This window comes from Hyla sarda, chromosome 7 (genome assembly GCF_029499605.1).
Source record: "Hyla sarda isolate aHylSar1 chromosome 7, aHylSar1.hap1, whole genome shotgun sequence".
Taxonomy (NCBI): Eukaryota; Metazoa; Chordata; class Amphibia; order Anura; family Hylidae; genus Hyla; species Hyla sarda.
Genome location: NC_079195.1, coordinates 110,869,792 through 110,882,800, shown reverse-complemented (window position 1 = coordinate 110,882,800; position 13,009 = coordinate 110,869,792). Strand labels below are relative to the sequence as shown.

General features: G+C 45.7%; 1 protein-coding gene across 2 annotated transcripts in view; it reads right to left on the bottom strand.

The window, feature by feature from the left end:
- PLA2G12B (phospholipase A2 group XIIB) overlaps nucleotides 1–11,458 on the bottom strand; it is a 50,936-nt gene extending 39,478 nt beyond the window's left edge. For both annotated transcript variants that reach the window (XM_056529610.1, XM_056529611.1), the window contains exon 1: nucleotides 11,185–11,458. In XM_056529610.1, coding sequence (XP_056385585.1) covers nucleotides 11,185–11,416 — 232 coding nt within the window. In that variant the 5' untranslated portion in view covers nucleotides 11,417–11,458. The remainder of the gene's footprint in view (nucleotides 1–11,184) is intronic.
- Between the last annotated feature and the right edge of the window lie 1,551 nt (nucleotides 11,459–13,009).

Below are 13,009 nucleotides of genomic sequence, written 5' to 3'. Positions count from 1 at the left end.
GAGCCTAGACGCGAGGGCTGAGAGCCGCGGCACATCACTTCCGGTGAAGTCACCGGAAGTTTTTTCTTCCTTGGGCCGCAACGGTGATGGATTGGGGTCTGCAGGACTGTTTTTTTCTTTCTCTATTTTTAGGAATTAAAATAGTAAGCCCGTTACCTGGAAGTGGGCAGGGCCTAATTATTTGACACTAATTTGGCATCTATTTAAACCCCCCTTTTACTCTGGCTCAGTCTCTTGGAGCCTATACTACTAAGTGGTTTTCTGTTGCTTGCATTCAGTTTTGCTACCTACTTTTTGCTTTAAGAGCTGATCATCTCTATTAATGTACGTCTTCTTTTCAAGGGTTCCCTTACTTTTACTCTGCTATACTTAATACTTGATTTTTTTTCTATATATAATTTTTCCTTAGATGTCTTCTATGGAATCTGGAGGGTCTGGTGGATGTAGAGAGCCTCATGGAAAGTCTACCCATAAGCGCAGACATCTGGAATGTACATCTTGTAAAGTTCCATTACCAGACGGATCAGATTACCCTATTTGCTCTTCTTGCGTCCCAGACTACCACCCAATCTGGAAACATCCATGCAAGACATGTTTGTTTGGGTTAAAGAGTTCGTGTTTGGGTCTATTAAGGAGTTAAAGGATTCCTTAGCTATAGCCCCTCCCGCAAGCAAGAGGCCTAGACGGGGCGAGACTCCCTCTATTGTCCATTCTGATGAAGAATTTAGGATTGTGGATGAGACTAAATCATCCACTTCTGAAGATGAAGAAATGCTTCTGTAGAACCTGTTCCCCTAGCTGAAAAAGGCAAAGGTGTATACTCTCCTGTGTTTTTTGTACCCAAGCCAGGAGGAAAATGGAGACTCATGATAGATGTCAGATATCTAAACAGATTAATTGTAAAGAAAAGTCTGTCAAAACGATCCTACAGAAAGACGACTACCTTGCGTCTTGGGATCTCAAAGATGCATACTTCCATATACCCATCTGCCAGAACCACAGAAGATTCCTGCGGATTGCAGTGTTCATCAGGGGAGTTCTTCACCATCTCCAATTTTGTGTTATTCCCTTTGGGATCTCAACCGCCCCATTTGTCTTTACAAAAGTGGTCTCTTCCATGATGGTAGTCCTCAGGATTCAGGGTATCAGGATAATCCCCTATCTAGACGACTGGCTCATTTTAGCCAGGTCACAGGAAGAACTCCACCTTCACACCAGCCTGACTCAGGACTTACTTCACAGGCTAGAATGGGTAATTAATCTAGAGAAATCTTACCTAACTCCGGTCGGAGTAATAACCTTCTTGGGATTCTGTCTAGACTCCCACAACATAAAGATTTATCTATCTCCAGCGAGGAAAGACAGGATATCCAAGGGATACCAATTTCTTCGGGTTCCTTGCCAAGTTTCTTTGAGAACTCTCATGAGATGCTTAGATGTCCTATCCTCCTCAGCAGAAGCTGTCCCGTGGGCACTCTGGCACATGAGGCCACTACAAACAGAGATTCTACACACCTGGGACAGAAGGATTTCCTCCCTAGACTCTCTACTCAGACTCTCTCCTGCTTTTTGCAGATCCCTGAGTTGGTGGGCTGTTCCCCACTACAGGATGTCGCTTATAGAACCTCCATAGTTAGTATTTACAACAGATGCCTCAGGGTCTGGTTGGGGAGCCCATCTGCTGGGAAGAAAGGTGGCTGGGAAATGGAAACCAGAAGAACTTCTTCTCTCATCCAATATCAAAGAACTAAGAGCTATTTACTATGCGCTTCTGCATTTTGCCCCCCTTCTTCTGGGAGAAGCTGTCAAGGTGAGAATAGAAAAAATGTCAGCAGTTTATTATATAAACAAACAGGGGGGAACAAGATCAGTTCTGTTACTTCAGGAGGTAGCAAAAATCTTCCGTTGGGCAGAAACTCGGATACTCAGGTTATCTGCTGTCCACATAAAGGGGGTCCAGAATGTCATTGCAGATTGCTTGAGCAGAGATTTGACAATACCTGGAGAATGGGGTTTGAATCAAGAAGTATTCCTTCAGCTTGTAGATCTTTGGGGTCTCCCAGAAGTAGATCTGATGGGCACAAGAGCTAATCGCAAACTAGAGAGATTCTGCTCGCTATATCCGGCGGACAAACCCTCTTGGATAAATGCCATGACAATTCCTTGAAATTTCAACCTGGCTTACATTTTTCTGCCAACTTCCATGATACCAGGGGTATTGATGAAGATCAGACAGGATCAGGCCTCAGTAATTGTGATCATTCCATTCTGACCAAAGAGATCCAGGTTCTCACAGCTCATCCAGATGAGCAGAAGAATCTATTGAAGACTTTCCACCAAGCAGAACCTGGTGTCTCAGGGCACACAGCTCTGCCACAACCTCAGAACATTCAGCCTGACTGCATGGAGGTTGATAGGTCCTTATTGAAAGCCAGAGGGTTTTTGGACATATACTCGAGATGCTATCTCACTCTAGGAGTGAGGCGACTAACAGGACTTATGCCAGAATTAGAAGAATTCTCCACAGATGGTGTGATGCCAAGATGACCCCTCTTCTCCTTCTATTCCATCAATTCTAGAATTTTTGCAAGATGGATTTGAAAAGGGACTCTCTCAAAGTCCAGTTAGTAGCCTTATCAGCATCCCTCCATAGATGTCTCACTCAAGAGCTGGTTGTAAAGTATTTTATTAAGGCCATCACTAGGATTTGTCCAAGATCTGTGAAGACTGTTGCTCCATGGAATTTGGCGTTAGTCCTGCAACAACTTTGTGCTCAACCCTTTGAACCTTTAGAGGAGGTGGAACTTAGGTTCCTAACTCTTAAACAGGTTTTATTATTGGCCATTACTACTGCCAAGAGGGTTAGTGAGCTCCAAGCTTTAGCTTCAGTCGAACCTTACTTCTTATTTCTGCCTGACAAAGTCCATTTGAGATTTCTCCCATCCTTTCTGCCTAAAGTTGCCTCTTTTGCAAACATTAATCAAGTGATTTCTCTTCCACAGTTTTCTCCTGAGCCTGGATCTTCTCAAAAGGACTTTGCTACCCTATACCTGGTAAGATGTTTAAGGATCTATTTAGAAAGAACTAAATCCTTCCGAAAATCTGAGAACCTTCTTATTTTACATAAGGGGTGAAAGAAAGGTGCTAAGGCATCTAAACCATCCATTTCCAGATCATTCAAGAATTAATAATCTTTATTATTCTATGTATCCACTCACATGCAGTGGTCCTATTTTGTAGGTTGTATACTTATTTCTAAAGGTTTGACTGCACCGGAGTTCACTAGAGCACACTCCACGAGGTCTATTTCTGCCTCTTGGGCAGAACGTAATTCTGTCCCTGTAGAATATATTTGCCAGTCTACAACCTGGAGTTCACCTTTAACCTTCTTAAAGCACTATAGAGTTGATACCTTCTTGTCTAGTGAAACTATTTTTGCTAATACCATTCAAAATTTTGCAAGGCAGGAGAGCTCTCCCTAGGGGTTATTCTTGCTAAATCCCCAAATTGTTCAGCTGAGGGACGACAGGGAAGACAACATTTTGTATGATAAAGGGGTTCTCCGGTGCTTAAACATCTTATCCCCTATCCAAAGGATAGGGGATAAGATGCCTGATCGCGGGAGTCCCGCCGCTGGGGCACCCCGTTTGTAATCAGTCCCCAGAGTGTGTTCGCTCCGGGACTGATTACCGGCGACTACAGGGCGGGAGGCTCCGGGGACTGATTACAAACGGGGTGCCGCGTGCATGATCCCGGGGGTCCCCAGCGGCGGGACTCCCACGATCAGGCATCTTATCCCCTATCCTTTGGATAGGGGATAAGATGTTTAAGCACCGGAGAACCCCTTTAATTTGTTTTCCCTCTCCTAAGCAGCACAAGCTTCACTCCCTTATTATTTTTTACTTTATAATTTACTCACTGTCCTGATGTGAAGGGGGTATTGTATAGTCAAGGAGAGGGGAGGTCCCTATAATTTGTTTAATTTGATTAAAAAATCCCAGTCCTATTTTAGCTCACAGGGGCAGAGACACCCCACATTGTGCTGCTGAGGAGACTAAGGGAAAATTAACATACAGAATTTAGTTATACCAAAATTAGGGTCAAGGAGAGACACATTTTTAATTCTGAGTCTCAGATAAGGCAAGTGTCTTAGCAAATACCAGTCAATGACTATTTGCTTAATTTTTTTCTGGTGTTTACATTCTGGTATTTACTGAGAGATAGTACTGGAGGTTTACAGCTTTATATTTTACATTCCATTACTTATTTAAAATTTGTGTTTAACTGAAATTACGCAAAATGCATCATTATTGGGCTGTCCAGCTAGACATTTATCCGTGGACCCTGCTACAACAGAACCTAAAGGGATTAGCAGCATATAACTCTGTGACTGAAATGCATCAATTTCCGTTATGGTTTATTGCCATTTCTGGCTAATTTTATAAATGGTCCTTTGAATGAGCCAACTAGAGTAAGATAGTGACTCTGGTTGGCTCATTTTTGCGTCATATTCGGATTTGTTCCAAGACTGAAAACCGTAGTATACTACCGTTTTCAGTCTGGTCACAAAACCGGCTACGGGGCAAAAAAGAGCCGAACGGAGTCACTATGTGATTTCGGTCAGTTCATTCAAATGAATTAGATATGGGCTGGGTCCAGATGGGGTACAGGAGTGCCTGGATTTTACATCTCCCAGCCAGATCTGTCACCGTATGAAAGAATTGTGGTGTGAATGCACCCTTAAAGGGGTACTAAGGAAAAAAAATTGTAAATCAACCGATGCCAGAAATTTATACAGATTTGTAAATTACTTATATTTAGAAATCTTAAGCCTTGCAGTACTTTTTAACTGCTATATGCTTCCACAGGAAGTTGTATCATTTTTTTCCAGTCCGACCTCACTGCTCTTTGCTGCCACCTCTGTTCATGTCAAGAACTGCCCAGAGTAGTAGCAAATCCCCATAGAAAATCCTGACATGGACATGCATGGCAGCAGAGAGCACTGTGGACAGATTAGAAAGAACTCCACAACTTCCTCTGGAACATAAAGCCTATGAGTAATTTAGTATTAATAGACAAGGGGTTACAGAAAAGTCAGTGCAACACAAATTTTAGCCAACCATGCAATGTGTATGTGGGCCTTTTTGACTCTCTCCTGATAGATGATGTTGGGAAAAGAGAAGGGTCGGGGGTGTTCACCTACTGAAACCTTTTGTTCTATGGGAGATCATTTTCTGACAGAGGTGTCTGGAAGGAAAAGATGAATCTGGCAGTAGCTTTCTCTCCTTTCAGAATACATAAATGAGTGTTCATATATAAGGTGATGAGGAGGGCTAAGTGTTGGCTGTATGAGCTATCATATGCATATGGCTACTGTCATGATTCGGCAGGCTGGATGTGGATCCTCTGTGTCAGCGAGGGATTGGCGTGGACCGGTTCTAAGTTGCTACTGGTTTTCCCCAGAGCCCGCCGCAAAGCGGGATGGTCTTGCTGCGGCAGTAGCAACCAGGTCGTATCCACCGGCAACGGCTCAACCTCGCTGACTGCTGAGAAGGCGTGGGACAGAAGGACTAGACAGAGGCAAGGTCAGATGTAGCAGAAGGTTGGGGCAGGCGGCAAGGTTCGTAGTCAATGTGGATAGCAGAAGATCTGGAACACAGGCTTTGGACAACACTAAACACTTTCACTGGCACAAGGCAACAAGATCCGGCAGGGAAGTGCAGGGGAAGTGAGGTAATATAGCCAAGGAGCAGGTGGAAGCTAATTAAGCTGATTGGGCCAGGCACCAATCATTGGTGCACTGGCCCTTTAAATCTTAGAGAGCTGGCGCGCGCGCACCCTAATGAGCGGAGCCGCGCGCGCCAGGACATGACAGCCGGGGGCCGGGACAGCGGGTCTGACCGGGGCACTGCAGAGAGAGGAACGCCGTGAGCGCTCCGGGGAGGAGCAGGGACCCGAAGCGCTCGGCGTAACAGTACCCCCCCCCCCCCCTTAGGTCTCCCCCTTTTTTTGTCCGGCAATTGCTTCACGTGGGACGAGAACACTGGGAGCGTTTGTAGGGTTTCCCCATCAAAGGCAGACAGTTCAGCAGGAGTGGGAATGGGGAGGGAGGGCAGAGGGTGAAGCTTGGCATGGGGCAGAGTGTTACCAGGATGGGGGCTATGAGGAGGCAAAGCATAGTGCTGATAGGCTTTGGGGAGACCAGGCGTAGGAGGAGGCACTGAGGCTTGCCTGACGGGACTGGGAGGAGACGTGAGGCATTTCTTGCGGCAAGCAGGGCCCCAATTCTTGATCTCCCCGGTGGTCCAGTCAAGGGTGGGAGAATGATGCTGGAGCCATGGCAGACCGAGGAGGACTTCAGAGGTACAGTTGGGAAGGACGAACAATTCAATCTTTACGTGATGGGGTCCAATGCACATTAAGAGGGGTTCTGTGCGGTAACGCACAGTACAGTCCAACTTCACTCCGTTGACCGAAGAAATGTAGAGCGGCTTGACGAGACGGGACACCGGGATGAAGAACTTATTTACCAAAGAGTCCAGAATAAAATTTCCAGAAGCACCAGAGTACAAGCAGGCCACGGCTGAGAAGGAGGAGTTGGCAGAAGGAGAAATCCGCACGGGCACAGTGAAACGTGGAGAAGCAGACTTCGTACCAAGGGACGCCACACCCACGTGAGCTGGGTGCGTGCGTGCGTTTCCTAGACGTGGAGGACGAATAGGGCAATCCACCAAGAAATGTTCGGTACTGGCGCAGTACAGACATAGATTTTTTTCCCTACGGCGAGTCCTCTCTTCATGGGTCAGGCGAGACCGATCCACTTGCATAGCCTCCTCGGCGGGAGGCACAGGGGTAGATTGCAAAGGATACTGTGGGAGAGGTGCCCAGAGATCAAGGTCTTTTTCCTGGCGGAGCTCCTGGTGTCTCTCAGAAAAAGGCATGTCAATGCGGGTGGCCAAATGGATAAGTTCTTGCAGGTTGGCAGGAATCTCTCCTCGATGTTACTGGATAGGCCTTTTTTAAAGGTCGCACAGAGAGCCTCGTTATTCCAAGATAATTCGGAAGCAAGAGTACGAAATTGGATGGCGTACTCGCCTACTGAAGAATTACCCTGGACCAGGTTCAGCAGGGCAGTCTCAGCAGAAGAAGCTCGGGCTGGTTCTTCGAAGACACTACGGACTTCAGCGAAGAAGAACTGGACTGTGGCTGTGGCAGGATCATTGCGGTCCCAGAGCGGTGTGGCCCAAGACAAGGCCTTTCCAGAAAGAAGACTCACTACGAACGCCACCTTAGACCGTTCTGTAGGAAATTGGTCCGACAACATCTCCATATGTAGGGAACATTGAGACAAGAAGCCATGGCAAAGTCGGGAGTCCCCATCAAATTTGTCCGGCAGGGACAAGCGGAGGCTAGGAGCGGCCACTCGCTGCGGAGAAGGTGCAGGAGCTGGCGGAGGAGATGGTTGCTGATGTAGCAGTGGCAGAAGTTGCTGTAACGTGGCGGTCAACTGCGACAGCTGCTGTCCTTGTTGGTCAATTTGCTGCGATTGCTGGGCGACCACCGTGGATAGGTCAGCGAGACTTGGCAGCGGCACCTCAGCGGGATCCATGGCCGGATCTACTGTCACGATTCGGCAGGCTGGATGTGGATCCTCTGTGTCAGCGAGGGATTGGCGTGGACCGTGTCGGTGGACCGGTTCTAAGTTGCTACTGGTTTTCCCCAGAGCCCGCCGCAAAGCGGGATGGTCTTGCTGCGGCGGTAGCAACCAGGTCGTATCCACCGGCAACGGCTCAACCTCGCTGACTGCTGAGAAGGCGTGGGATAGAAGGACTAGACAGAGGCAAGGTCAGACGTAGCAGAAGGTCGGGGCAGGCGGCAAGGTTCGTAGTCAATGTGGATAGCAGAAGATCTGGAACACAGGCTTTGGACAACACTAAATGCTTTCACTGGCACAAGGCAACAAGATCCGTCAGGGAAGTGCAGGGGAAGTGAGGTAATATAGCCAGGGAGCAGGTGGAAGCTGATTAAGTTGATTGGGCCAGGCACTGATCATTGGTGCACCACTGGCCCTTTAAATCTTAGAGAGCTGGCGCGCACGCGCCCTAAGGAGCGGAGCCACGCGCGCCAGGACATGACAGCCGGGGGCCGGGACAGGTGAGTGACTTGGGATGCGATTCACGAGCGGGCGCGTCCCGCTATGCGAATCGCATCCCCGCCGGCAGTGTCAGTGCAGCGCTCCCGGTCAGCGGGTCTGACCGGGGCACTGCAGACAGAGGAACGCTGCGAGCGCTCCGCGGGAGGAGCAGGGACCCGGAGCGCTCGGCGTAACAGCTACCTTTCTGAAGGTATAGGGCTGTCATCAGAATCATCTAGCCCCTGTTCAGTCAGATAGTCACATCACCCTTCTACATCTCTCATCTTCTGTCTTATACCTAAGTATTCACCAAAGTTATAAAATAATCACTTCCAGAATAAATTCCAGCATAATTTTTTAAAGAGTACCTAAGTAAAGTGGGATTATTTTCTTCTTTGTGTGTTCCCTTCTTCATCCTGAGTCCACTGCACTTTTTCTTTTTTAATTTCGCCCATTATTATGGCTTTATAAAATCTGCTCACTTCCTGTGAGCTTTTTCTGCTGCATGAGGGCGTTACCCGGCAGGCGTGATGTCACCTGAAGCCTGCCGAGTAACGCTTCCGCCCTTCCCTGTTCTATGCTCGGGAGTGAGCATAGAACAGGGAGCCAATCACAGCACGGCAGACACTATATACTTACATTGAGTAATATAAGACCTCGATCGGAGCAGATAACTGTGCCATACTATATACTTACATTGAGTAATACAAGGTCAGATAACTATGCCACACTCTGTCACATAGGACCATCAGAGCTGCACTAAGCTGCAGTGAGCGCTGACGGCTGGGCAAAGCTTTTCTGAGGGGCGGGGACAAGTGGCAGGGGGGCCTTGGATATCTCTGTGTTCAGAGAGCCCTGTGCACGGCATGCACAACGCTAGCTCCCGCCTGCATGCTTGACAGGCAGGGAGCGAGAGATGAGCAGAGCCGCACTCATGTCCCAACCCACCCACACTTCATGCGGAGGCTATGCGGGGCCTGCTGAACACTATAGAAGAGAGACCCCCTAGTGGCCACTTTTTAAACAGTAGAAAAAAGTGATGGAAATAATGATTTTAATTAATGAAGGTATATGGCATATAGGCTTAACTTTTCATAAGAAATATAATATCAAAAGTTTACTCTTTAAACCACCTTTTCAAACAGTGGAAGAGGAATAGTATAATGAGATAATCTTTGTGCACCCTTTCTGGTGCATATTGAATATTTATGGAGAAAGGCAAAAAACTAACCGGGTACACTATTAAATAAAAAGAGCAATGTGTGAACACAGCCTGCTTACGTCTTACTCAGTCTGTAATCTTTCTGTACTGGAATCCTTTAGAGAATGTGATGTACATATACATTGCAGTATGGAGACTTACATGGAGACTTAGTTCACTGGTGCCCAATTTCCAGTGCTCCCAATTTATGACCCAGAAACATTCAAACTACTTTTTGCTTCTACTATTTGTTCAGTAAATCAATTTTGACTTTCTGACGTACACTGCTTAAAAAAGAAAGAAAACACATCCTAGATCTGAATGAATGAACTAATCGTATTTCCTCTTTGGATATGGAGTCAAACTCAAAATCAAAGTGGAAAACCACACTACAGGCTGATCCAACTTTGATGTAATGTCCTTAAAACAAGTCAAAATGAGGCTCAGTAGTGTGTGCGTGGCCTCCATGTGCCCATATGACCTCCCTACAATGCCTGAGAATGCTCCTGATGAGGTGGGGGATGGTCTCCTGAGGGATGTCCTCCCAGACCTGGACTAAAGCATCTGCCAACTCCTGGACAGTCTGTGGTGCAACAGTTTGTGGTGCCATTTCCTGGACAGTCTGTTGGTGGATGGAGCGAGACATGATTTCGCAGATGTGCTCAATCAGATTCAGGTCTGGGGAACGGGCGGGCCAGTCTATAGCATCAATGCCTTCCTCTTGCAGGAACTGCTGACACACTCCAGCCACGAGGTCTAGCATTGTCTTGCATTAAGAGGGACCCAGGGCCAACCGCATATGCATATGGTCTCACAAGGTGTCTGAGGATCTCATCTCGGTACCTAATGGCAGTCAGGCTACCTCTGGCAAGCACATGGAGGGCTGTGCAGCCCCCCCCAAAGAAATGCCACCCCACACCATTACCGCCAAACCGGTCATGCTGGAGGATGTTGCAGGCAGCAGAACGTTCTCCACGGCATCTCAAGACTCCGTAAAGTCTGTCACATGTGCTCAGTATGAACCTGAAGAGCACAGGGTGCCAGAGGCAAATTTGCCAATCTTGGTGTTCTCTGGCAAATGCCAAACATCCTGCACGGTGTTGGGCTGTAAGCACAACCCCCACTTGTGGATGTCGGGCCCTCATACCACCCCCATGGAGTCTGTTTCTGACCGTTTGAGTGGACACATGCACATTTGTGGCCTGCTGGAGGTAATTTTGCAGGGCTCTGGCAGTACTCCTCCTGCTCCTCCTTGCACAAAGGTGGAGGTAGCAGTTGTGCTGCTGGGTTGATGCCTTCCTACGGCCTCCTCTACATCTCCTGATGTACTAGCCACAATTATATGGCGCTTGCTGTGCCACGCCGCTCCAGATCCCACCCGTCACCTCCCGCAGTCAGCCGCCGGATGCAGTGTAGCGGTGTATATAATTTGTAGCCGTCGGAAGCGGTGTATATAATTTTGATTTATATACACTATATGTGTTACATATATGCCACGGGTAACCTTATTTATATTTTATATTTAATCCGGCTGGTTTGTTGTATAGCCATACAACAGTTACCATCTTATATATACATATTTACATAATTGCTACTATCTAGTATTTAGTTGTAGAGATTGGATGTCATCCAGGATGTTCCCCCATTAATTTATTTTAATTTATCTATTGTGTATTTGTGGGATTTATCAATTATGTGTTCTGTGCAAAAAACGTTTCCAATAAAGCATATTATTTGATTGTACATGAATTTTTGTGGATTTTACGTATATATATTTGGGCAAGTTTTGTAGGTTTACTATATACTTTCTTAACTTATTATTTGTAGGCTATAGTTAAATAACACTTACCATAGCGGCACTTGTATTGACAAACTCCATTTCTTCCACCAAGGAGTTCCAAAAAGGAATCAAAATACCCATTGACTGCTTCAAATCCATCCCGTACTGTTCCAAGGCCCCAGTCTGATGAGGAATCTTCAGGAGGAATTACAGTGTTTGTACTATTCTGAGTTACATCGTCTGCATTAGCTACTATACTAAGTGCCAGACAAAGCACTACGGCTCTGATAATTGCCCCCATACTGCTTGGAGAGCTCAGCTGTCTGGAGAAAACGTTGTGCTGTGTGCCTGCACTTTGTTTAATGCCTGAAAATGGACTTTATACACTGAAATAGTAATTCAGGTGAGGTCACAGCAACAAACACAATACAGAGAACACGCAGTTCAAAGGTTGGCCTTGGTGGAAGTCAGACCAGTAGCTGATTAGTCAGAATCCTAACTGGTGATTTATTCATCTGTGGGCACCAGAGTTCTGACAGAAGACAACCATATTGAGAGCTAACTTTACAAATTCTTGCTACTAGGGTTTATTCCTAAATTATGGCCTATTATAATATAATATGCCTATATATATGGCATATTACAGTGGGGATCAAAAGTTTGGGCACCCCAGGTAAAAAGTTATATTAATGTGCATAAAGAAGCCAAGGAAAGATGGAAAAATCTCCAAAAGGCATCAAATTACAGATTAGACATTCTTATGATATGTCAACAAAAGTTAGATTTTATTTCCATCATTTATACTTTCCAAATAACAGAAAACAAAAAAATGGCGTCTGCAAAAGTTTGGGCACCCTGCAGAGTTAATATCTTGTACTGCCCTCTTTGGCAAGTATCACAGCTTGTAAACGCTTTTAGTAGCCAGCCAAGAGTGTTTCAATTCATATTTGAGGTATCTTTGCCCATTCTTCCTTACAAAAGTCTTCCAGTTCTTTGAGATTTGTGGGCTGTCCGTCACGTACTGCTCTTTTAACCCCTTAAGGACTAAGCCCTTTTTCACCTTAAGGACTTTTTTGCAATTCTGACCACTGTCACTTTATGCATTAATAACTCTGGGATGCTTTTACCGATTATTCTGATTCCGAGAAATTTTTTCGTGACATATTCTACTTCATGGTAGTGGTAAATTTTCATCGTTACTTGCATCCTTTCTTGGGGAAAAATCCCCAAATTTCATGAAAATTTTTAACATTTAGCATTTTTCTAACTTTGAAACTCTCTGCTTGTAAGGAAAATGGATATTGCAAATAAATTATATATTGATTCACATATACAATATGTCTTCAAAATTCAGCATCAATTTTCCAATTTTCCACAAAATTTTCAAAATCGGAATTTTTCAGGGACCAGTTAAGTTTTGAAGTGGATTTGAGGGGTCTTCTTATTAGCTATACCGCATATATGACCCCATTATAAAAACTGCACCCCCCCCCCCCCACAAAAAAATTCAAAATAACATTCAGAAAGTGTGTTAACCCTTTAGGTGTTTCACAGAAATAGCAGCAAGGTAAAGGAGAAAATTCTAAATTTTCATTTTTTACACTCGCATGTTCTTGTAGACCCAGTTTTTGAAATTTTACAAGGGGTAAAAGGAGAAAAAGCCCCCCAAAACTTGTATACCCAATTTCTATCGAGTAAGGAAATACCTCATATGTGGATGTCAAGTGCTCTGTGGGTGCACTACAAGGCTCAGAAGGGAAGGAGCGACAATGGGATTTTGGAGAGTGAGTTTTTCTGAAATGGTTTTTGGGGGGCATGTCACATTTAGGAAGCCCCTATGGTGCCAGAACAGCAGAAAACCCCCCACATGGCATGCTATTTTGGAAACTACACA